The sequence below is a fragment of the Falco naumanni genome, chromosome 1 (assembly GCF_017639655.2).
Source record: "Falco naumanni isolate bFalNau1 chromosome 1, bFalNau1.pat, whole genome shotgun sequence".
NCBI classification, from domain to species: Eukaryota; Metazoa; Chordata; class Aves; order Falconiformes; family Falconidae; genus Falco; species Falco naumanni.
The window spans coordinates 107,440,038-107,454,269 of record NC_054054.1 but is presented as its reverse complement, the minus strand read 5'-3'; the positions used below and the strand labels follow the sequence as shown (position 1 = coordinate 107,454,269).

The window sequence follows — 14,232 nt, the reverse complement described above, 5'->3', positions numbered from 1 at the left end:
GCCCCCCCACCTGCTGTGGCTTCACCCCCTGGCCCTCCCCGGGGGGGTTGCTCGGGGCATCAGCTCTGGGGGCTTGGGGCTCCCCTGCAGCATCCCCCGGGGCTCGGCGGGGGCTGCAGGTACCCACCAGCCGCCCCGGGGTGGGGGGGCTGCGGCCCGGGGGGTGCAAAGGGGTGGGGTGGGGGTCCCCGGAGGGCGCGCCCTGCCCGGGAGCGGATCAGGCGCGGCGGAGGGGTCCCGGGCGGCGCTGCCGGTGCGAGGGGCAGCGGCGGTGCCCGGCCGCGGGGCGGGGGGTGGTCGCGCCCGGGCGGGGCGGGGCGGGGCGGCGGGGTTATGTAAAGCGGCGGATTACCGGGGCCCGGGCCTGGGGCGCGGCCGGGCGGCGCCGCGATGGGAGCAGCGAGCAGCGGCCCCGGGCCGGCCCCGGCCCCGGTGCGGCCCCCCCAGGTGCTTGCGGCGGCCCCGGGGGTCGTTTCCCCGCCCCCCGCCTCCGGGCATCCTCGGCCCCGGGGGTCCCCCGCCGCCCCGCTGACGCTGCCCCCGGTTCCGTAGGGCCGCGCCGTGGGGTCGTGGGTGCGGGCGCTGCTGGGCCGCGCTGGGCCGGTACCAGTACCGGGGTCGGGGCTTGCCCTGGCCCCGCGGGGCCTCGCCGAGGAGCCGCCGCTGCCCGGGTGGCCGCTGCCGCAGCTCGTCTCGCTTTTCCTGCCGGAGTTCCCCGTCCGCCCCTCCGCCCGCCAGCAGCAGCTTAAGGTGCCGTCCAGGGGGTCCCTACCCTCCTAACGGGGTCCCGGTGCATCCTAACGGGGTCCCCGAGCGTCCTCCCGGCGCCGCCCGTGCATCCCGCCCTGGCAGCCCCGGGCGCCCTAACGAGTCCCCGCGCATCCCGTACCGGGGTCACCCAGCGCCCTACCGGGGTCCCTGCACGTCTTACCGGGGTCCCTGCACGTCCTACCGGTGTCACCCAGCGCCCTCCCGTGCCGCCCTCCCGGGATCGCCGCCCCTCTTACGGGCTCTCCCCGCACACCGTGCCGGGTCCCCGCGCCTCCCACCGCCGTCCCCGATTGTCCCACCGCGTCCCCTTCTACCCCCGCCGGGTCCCCGCACCCCGATGTCGAGTCTCCGTGCGTCCTACCGGGGTCGTGTGCGTCCTGCCAGCATCCACAACCGCCGTGCTGCGGGTCCCTGTCCCCCGTCCCCGTGTGCCCCATACTGGGTCCCCGTGAATCCCACTGGGGTGCTCTTTTGGATTCTCCTGGTCACCATGTGTCCCCACCACCTGCACTAGGTGCCCTGTGCCACCTACACAGGACCCCACACCCTGTCCCACCCCGAGCACCCCAAACCCCCCTCCGCGGGGTGCTCAGACCCTGCTTCCCCACCCCAGATCCTGGGTTTCGTGGCCAAAGGCTCCTTCGGGACCATCCTTAAAGTGCTGGACTGCGGGCGGGAGAAGGTCTGCGCCGTGAAGGTGGGTGCTGTCCCCGGGGCCCATGGGTGCTCCTGCCTGACCTTGGCTCCCCCCCCCTGACAGCCCCTCGCCCCCCCCAGGTTATGCCCAAAGTGGAGGTGCTGCGCCGCGACACCCTCAAGCAGTGCAAGGAAGAAGTCAGCATCCAGGTTGGGGGGGGTCCAAGGGGGACCCCAGCCCGTGGAGGGGTGCAGGGTGGCCGTAGGGATGGCAGAAGGCTGTGGGGTTGTGGAGGGAGGGTGGCAGAAGTGGGGTCCCCAGCCCCCCTGGCCCCCCACCCTGGGGGCCGCTCACCCTTTCTGCTTTGTGTCCCCAGAGACAGGTCAGGCACCCGTTTGTCCACGGGCTGGGGGACAGCTGGCAGGGCCAGCGCCACCTCTTCATCAGTGAGTGACCATCTGCCCGTGGGTTCCCCCCAGCCCCCCCCCCGCCGGCTCACGTGTCCTTGCTGCCTGCACACGTGTCCCCACACACGCGTACGCTCCCCCCGTGCTGCGCACTGCCCCGTGGGCATCCAGGCACTTGGCTGCCAGCTCCCACCCTGCACCCACTGTGGGGACAGGGATGGGGGGACAGGGGTGGGGACAAGCCACCGTGGGGCAGGGACCAGCACCGGGGGTGAATGAGACACCCCAGCCCTGGTGCCTGCCTGGCTGCGTGGCCCTGATGGCTGTGCCACCTTGGTGCCCACATAGCTTGTGCATTCCCGGGGCTTATGTGACCCCGGGGACTGTGTCACTTTGGTGCCTGTGTGACCATGGTGCCTGTGCCACCTCAGAGCTCATGTGGCCCTGGTGCTTGTGTGTTCCCAGTGCCCACGTGGCTCTGGTGCCCATGTCACTGTGGTACATGACCCCAGCGCTTGCATGCTCCTATGCCGCCTTAGCTATGCCCTATGTCACCTTAGGATGTGGTCCTGATGCCCATATTGCCCTAGTGCTTATGCCACCTTGGCGCAGTGTGGTCCTGGTGCTTGTGCCACCTCACTGCCCTTATGGCCCCAGTGCTTGCATCACCTTGGTGCATGGCCCCAGTGGCCCACCCAGCCCCCCATGCCCATGCCACCCCAGTGCCCGTGACCCTCAAGCCAGCCTGGCCCCATGGGGCAGCCCCTTGGTAAGGCACATCGCCCGTCCCGGCAGTGTGCACCTACTGCAGCACCGGAGACCTTCATGCACTGTGGCGTGCCGCCGGGTGCTTCGCTGAGGCCACCGTCCGCCTGTTCGCCGCTGAGCTGGTGCTGGTGCTGGGTGAGTGGCCTGCCATGTCAGGGACAGCCACCACTGTCCCCACCAATGGGGACCTGCAGGCAGGGTCAGCCATCCCCAGGGGTGGAATGCTGCCTGCTGGGTGCCATGGCGGTGGCAGCAGGCACCATGCTGGGAGGGTACCCACCACCCTGATGGCTCTGTCTTCTCCCCAGTGTACCTCCACGACCTGGGCATCATGCACAGAGATGTGAAGGTGGGTGGCAGTAGGGCCGGGGGGGCAGAGGATGGGATGGGGGGTCTCTGAACCCCCTAGCATGGAGAAGCCACCCCAGCACTTGTCTTGTTTCAGATGGAGAACATCCTCCTGGATGAGAGAGGTAAGAGTCTGGTGGCGCTGTCTTGGGGACACCCCATCCATGGGGACACCCCACCCATGGGGACACCCCATCCATGGGTCTCTGTGCGGTGTCTTGCTCTACAGGGCACCTCAAGCTCACCGACTTTGGCCTCTCCCGGCACCTGCAGTGGGGTGAGCGAGCCCACACAATCTGTGGCACCCTGCAGTACATGGGTAAGAGGGCAGTGAGGGGCTGGGGGGGACGGGGTGCAACTCCCCCAGGCACTCACCTGCTCACCCCTGCAGCCCCGGAGGTGCTGAGCGGGGGGCCCTACAGCCATGCAGCTGACTGGTGGTCCCTGGGAGTTCTGCTCTTTGCCCTGGCCAGCGGGGAGGTGAGGACCATGGGGTCGGGAGGGGGTGGGGTGGGGGGGTAGCTGCACCCCATGGAGACCCTAAATGCACTCCTTGCCCTCCCAGTTCCCCGTGGCACCGGCAGGGGACCACGTGGCCATGCTGGAGCGTGTCAAGCAGAGCAGCTATGAGAGCCCACCCACGTTCAGCCCCCCGCTGGCCCGGCTGCTTGCTGAGGTAACCCTCCCACCTGGATTTTGGGGTCTCTGCTGGCCCCCCGAGCTGGGTGCCGGGGTCCCCACCACTGACTGTTCTCCCTCCATCCCCAGCTGCTGTGCCACAACCCCCTGCACCGCCTGCGCTACCTCCACCACTTCCAGGGCCACCCCTTCTTCCACGGGGTGGCCTTTGATGCCGACCTGCTGCAGAAGGACCCGGTGGCGGTGGCGGTGGCCCCGTGCCCCCCTGAGCAGCCCCCGCCTGACCTTGCCACCTTTGCCGACTTCGACTACGACCTTGCCACCCCCCCGGGGCGGCCCTGGCCCGGCTGAAGCACCGTGGCTGGGACCCCCGGCATCGCTCAGGGACATCCTCCCCACCCCGGCGGCGGGTCGGACCCCGCTGGGCCGGGTCCCCCTTACCCCAAGGCTGTACCTCTCCCCGCGGGAGCAATAAACCCCGGAGCCGCGGGCACTGCTGCGGGTGCAGCCTTGAGCAGGACCCCCGGGCGTGGGGGGCTGCTCGCCCCTCAACCCTCGGGCAGGGGTCTGGGGGGCCGTGCAGGGCTGGGTGCCCCGGGGCAGGCCTGGGGTCGGGAGGGAGCTGGAGCGGGAGCTGGAGCTGGAGCTGGGCGCTTTCCCGTGCGCCCCCCGCTAAGCGCTGCGCGCCCCCGACGTGGCCAGTGCTCGGCGCTGCTGCTGCGCCCGCTGGGCGGGGCCTCTCTCGAGGATACGCCCCTTCCCGCCCACCACCGCGCGTGGCCCCGCCCCTAACGCACTCCCAGGCGCAGCGGCGCGTGCGCGGGGCAGCCAATCAGAGCCGTGCGTGGGTTTCAAATAGGCGGCGCGGGAACGGCACCGGGAGCGGCGCTATGTGGGCTGGCCGGACCCCCGCCGTGAGTACGGGGTGGGGGCGTCCCGGTGGGGCGGCGTGGAGAGCCCCGGTGGTGGTGGTGGTGGTGGTGGTGGTGGTGGTGGTGTTTCAAACGGGCGGGACCGGCACCGGAAGGCCGCACCGGGGCCATGCGGGCCGCCCTGACCCCCGCCGTGAGTGCGGGCCGGGGGGCTCCCCGCGGGGTTGGGTTGGGGGCGGGGTCCCGGTGGGGCGACGTGGAGAGCCGCGGGGGTGGCAGGGGCGTCCGGTAAGGACCGGAACTGTCCCTGTATATATGAAAAGGGGGGGGGCGTTGGGGCGTACTGCCGGTGGTGCTGCCGGTGACCCCCGGTGCCCACCCCCACCCCCCCACCCCCAGGCGGCGCGGAGGCCGCGGCGCCTCCCCCTGCAGGAGCTGCAGCTGCAACCGGGCGCTGAACACACCACCCTCACCCCGCTGTTCCGCCGCCTGCGGCTCGAGGTGGGTGCGGGGCGGGGTGGGGGGACACCAGGGGAGGGGGCTGGGTAACGGGAAGGGGTGTCGGGCTGTACCGGAACTGGTGGTACTGGGGTGAGGTGCCAAGGCACTGGGATAACAGGTATGATCTACTGGTGGGGGAAATGGGACAAACGGCTATGGGGGGATGGGAGGAAGGGCAGGACAGCCCTGACCCTCGACCCCCCCAATGTCTTGTAGAACTGTGGCACTCCGGTGTCCTGCACCCGGGGGCGCCCCAGGAAACCCACACTGGCACCCAGGCCTCTGGAGCCCCTCAAGAGCATCAGCCCAGAGCACCCCAGCGACCCGGAGCCCCCCAGCAGCCCCTTGCGGGGGCCCTGCACCCCGAAGCCCCCCAGCAGCCCTGTGCCAGCCCCAGTACGCAGTTCAGTCCTGGGCCCCAGCAGCCCAGAGCCCCCCAGCAGCCCCGTGCGGGGGCCCTGCACCCCAGAGCCCCCCAGCAGCCCTGTGCCAGCCCCAATATGCAGTTCAGTCCTGGGCCCCAGCAGCCCAGAGCCCCCCAGCAGCCCCGTGCGGGGGCCCTGCACCCCAGAGCCCCCCAGCAGCCCTGTGCCAGCCCCAATATGCAGTTCAGTCCTGGGCCTCACCACCCCAGACCCCCCCAGCAGCCCTGTGCGGGCGCCCTGCACCCCGGAGACCCCCAGCAGCCCCATTCCAGGACCCTGTACTTCAGAGGCCCTGAGCAGCTCGGTCCTGGAATCCCGCACCCCAGAGTCACCCAGCATCCCGGAGCCCCCTGACAGCACAATGCCAGCCCCCCTGTGCAGCCCCATCCCGGTGTTGCATACTTCAGAGCCCTGTGGCAGCGTGACCCCAATGCTCTGCACCCCAGGGCCCCCCAGCATCAGCAGCTCGGTGCCTTGCACCACAAACCCTCCAGGCAGCACCATCCAAGCACCCTGCACCCTCCAGTCCCCTGGCAGTACCAGCCTGGCCTCCTGTACCCTAGGGCCCCCCGGCACCAGCTCCACCCCACAGGAAGCCCCCTTCCACAGGTGGCAAGTGGTGCCCACCCACTTCTCCTGCAGCCCTGTGGGCACCACGCCCCTGGCTGGGGGTGCTGGTCCCCTATCTTGTCAAGACACCCCTGAGGGAGCAGAGTCCCCTGCCCCACCAGAACAGGACCCCCGTGAGCTCCCTCCCACCGAGGCACAGAGGTTGGAGCCTGCTGGGTCGGAGGCAACGGCCACCCCAGTCCCCTTGCCCGAGGTGGCCCCAGGTGCCGTGTCCTGGATGTTGCCACTGGTGTGGCTGGAGAAGAGCCTCGGTACCTTGTCCCCGCTGGATTCCCTGCGGCACAGCCTGCCTCTGCCGGTGGCCGCCACGAGCGCCGGGACGAGCGTCACGCCGGTGGCCGCCACGAGCGCCGGGACGAGCGTCACGCCGGTGGCCGCCACGAGCGCCGGGACGAGCGTCACGCCGGTGGCCACCACGAGCGCCGGGACGAGCGTCACGCCGGTGGCCACCACGAGCACTGGGACTTTCATGACCCCCCGGGACCTGCAGGAGAGGAGCATGAACACATACGTGGGTGCCCCCCCCTGCGCCAAGGACAGCGCTGCTGAAACGGACTCTCTGCTCTGGCAGTAAGTGTAGGAACATGCCTCCCGCCCCAGATGGGACTGTAACACCCATGCACTGCCCCTGTCCTCTCTCTGTCGCCAGCTGTCCTCGGGAGCAGCTGAAGTCCCTGCCACGGGCAGAGCTAGAGGTGCGACTGGAGAGCACCCTCATCATCATTGAAGCCCTCTCGCTCCAGCTGCGCCACTGCCAGGAGAGCCAGCGGCTGCTGCCTGGTGTGGGGCCGGCCGAGCAGAGGGATGTGTTCATGCAGACGGACATCACCCATGCCAAAGGGGTAAGAGCTCTTGCTGCGGTGGTGCCACCCCATTCCCTATGGCCTCAGTGCCATGACGGGGCCCATGTGGCCCTGGCTGCACCGCAGCCTGGTGGAGCAGAAGGGAAGCGGGGCTGCTGTGGCACCATGCATGGCATGATGTGCCTGGCGCTCCTCCGGCCGCGTTATCACGTCCAGCTCTACTTGCTGAGCTTGCTGGATTTGAACCCTTTGTGTGGGGAAACATCCCTGGCACACACAGGGGGAGGCAGAGTGGGAGGTGCGAGCTCTCGCTGGCCCCCAGGGTGGAGTGGGGCTGGGGCAAAGCCCCCTCTGCTCTGCTGGGATGCCCTTAGGAGGAGGAGATCTACCGCAACCTCTACCTTGAGCTGCGGAGGAAAACGGAGGCTCTGCAGTGGCAGCGGGGAGCAGAGCAGGACCTGCGGCGGCAGCTGGAGCTGGCCCTTGAGCGGATGGTGCGTCTCAGCCGGGCTCACCTGTGCTTGGCGCTGCCTGTGCTGGTTCTGGGAGCCCTGCCTGAGCACCGGTGCCCTTGTCCCTTCCCCAGGGTGACTGGAGCAGGCAGCGCCTCCTGTTTCAGGGCTTCGTTGATGCGACTTCTCAGAGCTTGCAGGATGAGCAGGCAGCCCTCACCCAGGAGGTGATCCCCCCTTTCCCCCTGGGTTTTGGGAGATGCTGGCGCTGCCAGCACACACGGCAGCCATCAGCTACAGCTGGTGCTTCCTGGTGCTGTCCCCTCTCACAGCGGGAGCAGGTGAGGGCCCTGGTGTCCCGGTGTGGAGCCGTACTGGAGAGAGTGCCCGGCAAGCTGCGGAGCTGCCTGGAGGAGCGGGATGCCATGAGGCAGCGAGCAGAGGAAGCTCTCCGAGCCAAGGAGGAGGTAGAGGGGCAGCTGGTGGCAGGGTCAGGGCAGGGTCTGCTGTCCCCGTGCCTTTCATGGAGCATCTTGACAGGGTGAAGGGCTCCTGAGCATCCCAGGGGAAAAGTCCAATGTAGCCCTAGAAGGCCTTGTGGCTGCCTGGGGCAGCTGGAGCTGTCTGGATGTGGTTTTGGCTTGGGCTGTGTCCCGCTGGGAGCGGGAGCCCTGGGCATCATCATCGTGTGGGGATGCTCCTCGGAGCTGCCCCTCATGCAACAGTGTGCCCAGAGCAGCATCCTTCCCTCGGCAGGGAGATCGCTTCCTGGAGGCCTTCCGTGCCCATGCCAGTGCCCAGATCAGCGCCCGCAGCCAGAGCCTGGCCTCCCAGCGAGAGCTGGGCACGCTGCTGGCAAATGCCGTCCACCAGCAGGTACTGAGTGGCTAGGGATCTCTGGCTGCTTCCCACCTGGGTCACTGGGGGTCTGGACAGGCATCCCCATGGCCTGAGCTTGAGTGATGCTCCGAGCGATGGTCTGGGAGGGGTTTGGGTCCACCAGAGGTTTCTTTGTGCAGCTGTGGGGAGCTGCCCTGGATCTGGCCTTGGGGCTGGCGCTCTCCTCCCTCCATGGCCAGCAAATGTGGCTCTTCCAGCACGGCAGCGCTGACCCATCCCTCCTGCCCCACAGGCATCCCTGTCTGCCGAGACTCGGTCTTTCCGGGAATTCATAGATGTCACCTTTGAAAATCTGGAGGAGGAGAGGAGAGCCCTGGATGTGGAGGTGAGGGGTGTCCCGGTGGGGGCTGGCGGTGGGCTCAGCCCCTCGCCTCCCCACCAGCATGGCTGGTGCCGCTTTGCTCTGTCTTGGAGCGCCTTGTGCCCTGGGTGCCACGGGCAGCCCGGCTGCCAGACCGGTCCCTGGGCATGCAGCAGGACAGTGCCACCAGCCGACACGGCCACGCTGTCCCGGCTTGGAGGCTGGCAGTGCCATGCCATGCTGATCTCTGCTTGGTGCTGTCTCCCCTTGCAGCGGGAGCAGGTGAGAGCCCTGGTGTCCTGGTGCCGAGCCGTGCTGGAAAGAGTGCCCAACAAGCTGCAGAGCTGCTTAGAGGAGCGGGATGCTGTGAGGCAACAGGCAGACAAAGCTCTTCAAGCCAAGGAGGAGGTAGGGGGTTGCTAGTGCAGAGTGGTGACTGGGGGTGTCTGGGGTGCTCCCTTGCACAGGGTGACTCAGGGCACCCCTTGGTGTGGGAGCACCCTATGGGGAAGAGCAGCCCAAAGTGAGCTTGGAGGGCACTGTGTCTCTGCAGGCGTCCTGCCAGCTGAAGGAGACCTCAGTGGCCTTGCAGGATGCGGTGGCTCAGCTGGAACAGCTGACTGTGGACAAATCCTGTCTCAGTGCAGGTAGGGGTGGGTGACACGGGGGCTGGAGCTGCCCCTGTGCCCCCCACCATGCTGACAGCTCCGTCCCTCACAGAGCTGAGCTCCCTGATGACAAATCTGGCCAGCGTGGAGCAGGAGCGGGATGAGCTGCAGCAGCAGAACAAGCAGCAGTGCGAGGAGATAACCCAGTGGGTCTGAGCCCTGGGGCAGGACATTACCCCTCCCCCACCTCCTGCCACCCCTGGCCCCCAGAACGCGGCACCCCCTGACCCTGTCCCGTTCCTACAGGCTGGCACAGGAGAGGGATGCCCTGCAGCAGGACTGCAATGGCCTGCGCCAGGAGCTGCGGGAGGCCACCGAGTGCCGGGAGGTAGGAGCTGCCTGACCCTGCCCGCGCTGTCACGCGCTGCCAGCCCCCATCTCTGCCTCGCGGGAACTCTGGCAGCCGGCCAGGAGCAGGATTAGCCCTCCCACGGGAGGGGGTGAGCGTGGTGAGGGTGGTTGACATCCCGCACGTAGCACAGCTCTCCATCCTGCCCAGCGGCAATTCCTGGGGAGGGGGGTGGGGAGCTCGCGGGGATAATTTTCTCCGGGCTGCAGGCGTGTTGCCCTCCCCCAGCCTGTCTGATGTCCCCAGTAAACTGCTGGTTTGCTGGGGTAAAGCTGCCCCTAATGGGAAACGGCACCCTGAGGCATGGGAGGGACTCTGCCGGGGGTCCCAAGGGTGCACTCACAGCTGTGTCCCCCCACCCTCTTCCAGTTCCTTGATCAGGAGAACTGCATGTCCCGCACGCAGCTGCTGGAGGTGGAGGCCAAGCTGAAGTCCACGCTGGCCGCCCTGCAGGAGCGCACCCTGCAATACGAGGAGCTGATGAATTCCCACGAGTGCCTGTGGTACTGTCCCCGCTCACCACCTCCCCCTGTTTTTGGGAAATCTAGCTCCTCCTGGGGGTTGGGGAACACTGCTCCGGGCATTGCTGCCCCAGCCAAGTGTGGTTGCCACGGCTGTGGAGAAGCCTACCAGAGCCCATCTTGAGGGGGGCTGCCTAAATCCGTGGGGTTTGCACCACTCCCAGGTCACAGTGGGAGCAGACGTGGGAAATGTCCCCATCCCACACTGAGGAGGGGGGGATGCTGCTCCTGCTGAGGCTGATGCCATCCCACAGTGAAGAGCAGGCTGCCCTCTGCAAGGAGCTGGAGAGCACCAAGGCCAAGCTCCTTGACTTGCAGCACAAGAGGGACAAAGTCTCCTGGTGTTTCACGGACATTGCCAAGAGCAAGATGCAGCTGCAGGAGCTTGCAGACAGCCTCAGGGTTGCTCTGCAAGAGGAGGTAGGAGCCCTGCCTTGGGACAAGGAGGACCAGGGGTGGCCTGAGGGGTGTAGGACACTCATGGTCCCCCATGGTATGGCTTCGAGACACCCCCTGCTCACCCGGGCAGTGCAGAGCTGTCACAAGCTATCACAAGCTGTGCTCTCTCTCCCCTCTGAAGGATGACGATGCCCCATCGAGAAGCAGAGCCTGGTCCGTGGCCCTGCAGGCACAGAGCTGGCAGACCCCCCGCTGTGCCTGGACCCCCGCCCGCTGCACCCCGGCCCGTGCCAGGACCTCCTTCGTGGGCAGTGCTCTGAAAGCGCTGTCGGCGAAAGGTGAGCTGGCACCCGCTGCCTGGGTGCTGGGGGAGGTGTCCCTGTGTGGGGGTGGGGATCGTTCCCTCCTATGGTGGGGGTGCGGTGCTGGATGAGGAGGAGATCCCAGTGTCATCCCTGTGGGTTCCCCAGTTGTTGCCTTGTGGCAGCCATGGTTCGGGTCACGGCTCCTGTGGGCAGCTGGGGTTTTCTCCGAGCATCCCACGTGAGTGAGCTCTGGTCATGCTCCCCGCAGCACGCAGGGCTGAGCACAGCACCGCTGCCCTCTCCTCTTGCAGATGCTGACGAAACCACTGGAGGTGGAAGTGCCTTTACTAAGGACAAACCTTCCTTGACAACAAAGCCACCAGGTACTGGGGCTGTCACCCTGCCCTGGACCCTGTGCCAGGGCTGCACGGGCTGTACGAGCGGGCATGGATTCCTGCTTGGTGCTGTGTCCCCTGAAGCTGATGTTCCCTCCATGCTGCTCATGAGCCTCTGCCCTGCCCACAGAGCCCGAGACCAGTCTCTTGGAAAGCATGAAGGAGCTGAGAGCTGTGGTCTCCGATGTTGCCACGCTGAGCTTCCGCGTCCAGGAGCTGGAGCAGAGCAAGTTCAAGGCGCTGCAGACAGAGATGTGGGTTCAGTGGGGGCTCATGTTGAGGGCTGGGCATGGTCTCTCCTGTGGGCAGCCTGTCTGGGGTTTGCGTCTTGTCCTAGCCCAGGATTAGACCTCTCCTGCCATGGCTAGAAGGGCTTTTTCTAGCTGGCCAGGCTGGTGCGTTGGTCCCTCCCACCATGGGAGGGTGGGATGCCCAGGACGGGGTTCAGAATCTGTCACCGTGATAGGCTGTGATGCTCACCTGCTCAGCACCACTGTCTTCTCCCAGCTCTGACCTGCAGCTCCGTCTGGCTACCGTGACATCGGAGAGTGAGGAGAAGATGGACACCCAGGCTGCCACCATCGCTAAGCTGAACAAGGCACTGAGGGGCAAGATAGAGGTGAGCCGGTGCCAGAAGTGGGCCAGTACTCGCCCCAGGGCAGAGCCGAACTGGGACGGGTGCTGATCTAGGACACCGAGAAATCTGGGTGACTGGTTCTGGTGATGCCCCTTGGGTGCTTCTGGCTCGTGTGACCTTCTCAAACATGAGAAAACTCACTCCCTGCTGGGGTGCTGGGGGTGGCCAGGGCCAGACACTGCCTGACACCACTTCTTCCCCACCGCAGAGCGAGAAGGAGCTGCAGGACATCGTGAAACAGCAGGAAGAGAAGATGCTGCAACTCCTCGACCAGAGAGGGGAAGTCATGGTGTGTGATAGGGGCCTGGCTGGGCTGCACGCCTGGGCAGTGCCAGCCACAGAACCCCCCCTCAGCATCTCCTTTCCCCCTGCAGCAGCTGAAGGAAGAGAGATCTCAGCTGAGTCGCGCGCTCCAGCGCGCTGAGACGGAGGTCAAGGTGCTGTGGGAGGAGGTGCGAGGGCAGGAGCCCAAGGTGGACACTGCCCATGTCCAGGAGAGAGTCCTGCTGCAGCAGCAGGTGAGGCTGAGGGGCTGCCAGGGCTGAGGGCTCCTCATGTCACCATCCCTCTGTGGACAGGGGCCCTCTCCAGACCTCACTCCTTGAGCAGGTGACCAGCTCAAGGGCAGGGGGGAGCCTTTCCCCACCCCCCCTCCCCTGGGTCTTGTCCCACAGTGATGTCTCAGCGGCGCTCGCTCTTTTTGCAGTTGGACAAACTGCGGCTGCTGCTCCTGGAGAAAGAGAATGAGAATATGCTACGCTCTGACAAGTACCTGGGGCAGGTACGGGGAGCCCCGAGGGGCTGCCATGGCTCTAGTCCCCTCTCTCTTGGGCTGGTCCCTGCCCAGTTTTGGGGCAGGCTTCTGACAGACATCTCCCACTGCAGATCAAGGGGCTGGAGCTGAGGCTCCAACACGTCCAGAAAATGCTGAGGACCCACGAGGAGATGCAGGAGAAGATGAAAGAGGTGAGATTTATGGTTCGTAGCTCTCACCCTTGCTGTGACTGCAGCAACACCAACCCTTCATCCCAAATGCTGTCACTAACACTGCTGCTGTCCCCAGGTCCTCTCAGCCGTCCCCGACATGGCAGCGAACTGCCAGGAGCTCCACTGCCTGCTGCTGTACTTGGGCCTGGAGCCAGGCACTAGCAGCAAGGAAGCAGCCGAGCCACTGTAGCCTGAAACCTGCCTTTCTTTAATGTTGCAATTATTGACTAAATAAAGTTGTGTTGGTTTTCACCCTGCCTGGTATACGGATGCAGGAAGCTCCTGATGCCCTGCGTGGGGACAACTGATCCAGCCTGCGCTGGCTGCTCCTGCTCAGTCCCTGTCACGGGGCCACAGGCACGGCTCCCTGCCACCCCAGGGCCTCCCCTTGGCGGGGTGCGCTCACCCCCCCGCTGCTGCTCGCTCTCAATAAGGCGCTGTGCGTTCCCCAGGCTCCCACCCTGCGGCCCCGGCAGCAGCCAGCGTGCCCGGGCTGACCTAGCTTCCCTTCCCGGCCCCGCTCCTCCTCCTGCCCTAGATTCCCTCTGTGCCCCCCTCCTGCCTCCCCCTGCGGAGGGTATCGGGAGGCCAGTTCCTGCACCCCACGGTGGGGCTGTGGGCCACACGCCTGTTGCATGGGGCTGGTTCCCCCTCCCCGCGTGGCTGCAGCATGCAGCATCCCCTGGGTGGTGGCGAGGGCTGCCTGCCAGGTGCTGGGAGCTCTGCCAGCTTCCCCAGTCCCCTACCCCTGGGACCTTGTGCTGCATGGTGGGGGCTTCCTCGGGGGCTCCCTTGCTCCCAGCACAGCTCCAGCCTTCACTCCCTCCTTTTCCTACTAGGGCATCTCCTGCGGGATCCCTCTCCCGGTGTTCCCGACCCCGAGGATGCTTCCCCACTGCCACGGGGGCCATGCAGCACCTCCCTCCCCGAACGTGGCCCAAAATAGCAGCATTCAAACAAGTGCTCTGGTTTTTAATTGCCTGCTTCTCCTGCCCGGGGGGGGGATCACCTTCCCCTGCCCTCTGCTGCAGCCCAGAGCAGGGCGGGTGCTGGCACCTTTACCCCAGTACCCAGGGAATGGGGGTGCTGAGGGTTGCGCCTCTATTTACCGGGTGCGTGGGTGGCTGCTGGGGAAGCAACGTTTGCTGTTCCCTGGTGTTGCACCCTTCCTTCCTGTGGCTGTGACCCCCTGCAAGGGGTCAGATACAGCCCCCCAAGATGTGAGGTGGGCAGCGGGGGGCCCAGGTGGTGCCCGGCTCTGGGGTGCAGGGGGAGATGTGCCCCTATCCCTGGATTAGGGCCACGCGGGGTGGCTCAGCCCTCCTTTTACGGCAGGGATTCAGCAGCAGGGTCCTGGCAGCTGGCCCGTGGGGTGAGCGGGGACACTGCTATTGTCCCTGTGCTGCCTGCAGGCAGCTTTTTTGCGGGGACACCGCCGTCTCCTGTGGGACTCCCTGCTCTGCCCCGGGAGGCTCTGCGCTGCTGGGTCTTGGCCCCTGGTGACACAGCCGGGGGCT

At 66.8% G+C, this 14,232-nt stretch overlaps 2 protein-coding genes across 7 annotated transcripts; both read left to right on the top strand.

Annotated features, from left to right (window-relative positions):
* The first annotated feature begins 40 nt into the window (after positions 1 to 40).
* Positions 41 to 4,063, top strand: RSKR (ribosomal protein S6 kinase related). 5 transcript variants are annotated; one of them, XM_040616050.1, is made up of 12 exons: positions 42 to 447; positions 553 to 750; positions 1,385 to 1,468; positions 1,549 to 1,605; positions 1,785 to 1,854; positions 2,611 to 2,718; positions 2,892 to 2,932; positions 3,029 to 3,056; positions 3,161 to 3,250; positions 3,323 to 3,411; positions 3,497 to 3,607; positions 3,700 to 4,063. In XM_040616050.1, the coding sequence occupies exons 1-12, from the start codon at positions 391 to 393 to the stop codon at positions 3,919 to 3,921; spliced, it is 1,155 nt and encodes a 384-aa protein (XP_040471984.1). In that variant the 5' UTR covers positions 42 to 390; the 3' UTR covers positions 3,922 to 4,063. The 5 variants fall into 5 exon arrangements, with proteins under 5 accessions (XP_040472000.1, XP_040471984.1, XP_040471992.1 ...); XM_040616040.1 differs by having other exon boundaries at positions 45 to 447; positions 1,549 to 1,617; XM_040616066.1 differs by lacking the exon at positions 2,611 to 2,718 and having other exon boundaries at positions 41 to 447.
* Positions 4,064 to 4,169: 106 nt separating this feature from the next.
* On the top strand, positions 4,170 to 12,967 carry SPAG5 (sperm associated antigen 5). Of its 2 annotated transcripts, none has more exons than XM_040616006.1 (24): positions 4,170 to 4,484; positions 4,842 to 4,943; positions 5,160 to 6,568; positions 6,648 to 6,840; positions 7,176 to 7,295; positions 7,388 to 7,480; positions 7,586 to 7,720; positions 8,010 to 8,129; positions 8,386 to 8,478; positions 8,728 to 8,862; positions 9,008 to 9,101; positions 9,175 to 9,268; positions 9,369 to 9,450; positions 9,841 to 9,974; positions 10,247 to 10,412; positions 10,573 to 10,729; positions 11,008 to 11,079; positions 11,222 to 11,345; positions 11,599 to 11,710; positions 11,937 to 12,017; positions 12,106 to 12,246; positions 12,435 to 12,509; positions 12,614 to 12,694; positions 12,792 to 12,967. In XM_040616006.1, the coding sequence occupies exons 1-24, from the start codon at positions 4,461 to 4,463 to the stop codon at positions 12,903 to 12,905; spliced, it is 3,951 nt and encodes a 1,316-aa protein (XP_040471940.1). In that variant the 5' UTR covers positions 4,170 to 4,460; the 3' UTR covers positions 12,906 to 12,967. The 2 variants fall into 2 exon arrangements, with proteins under 2 accessions (XP_040471940.1, XP_040471929.1); XM_040615995.1 differs by having other exon boundaries at positions 12,103 to 12,246.
* The last annotated feature ends 1,265 nt before the right edge of the window (positions 12,968 to 14,232 follow it).

Excerpts from the sequence above, each read along its gene's own strand:
- RSKR (XM_040616040.1), top strand. The coding sequence starts at position 391 with ATGGGAGCAGCGAGCAGCGGCCCCGGGCCGGCCCCGGCCCCGGTGCGG. Across the intron at positions 751-1,384 it reads CCCGCCAGCAGCAGCTTAAG|ATCCTGGGTTTCGTGGCCAA; the intron begins GTGCCGTCCAGG and ends TCCCCACCCCAG. Across the intron at positions 3,057-3,160 it reads CATCCTCCTGGATGAGAGAG|GGCACCTCAAGCTCACCGAC; the intron begins GTAAGAGTCTGG and ends CTTGCTCTACAG.
- SPAG5 (XM_040615995.1), top strand. The coding sequence starts at position 4,461 with ATGTGGGCTGGCCGGACCCCCGCC. Across the intron at positions 11,080-11,221 it reads CTTGACAACAAAGCCACCAG|AGCCCGAGACCAGTCTCTTG; the intron begins GTACTGGGGCTG and ends CCCTGCCCACAG. Across the intron at positions 12,018-12,102 it reads ACCAGAGAGGGGAAGTCATG|CAGCTGAAGGAAGAGAGATC; the intron begins GTGTGTGATAGG and ends TTCCCCCTGCAG.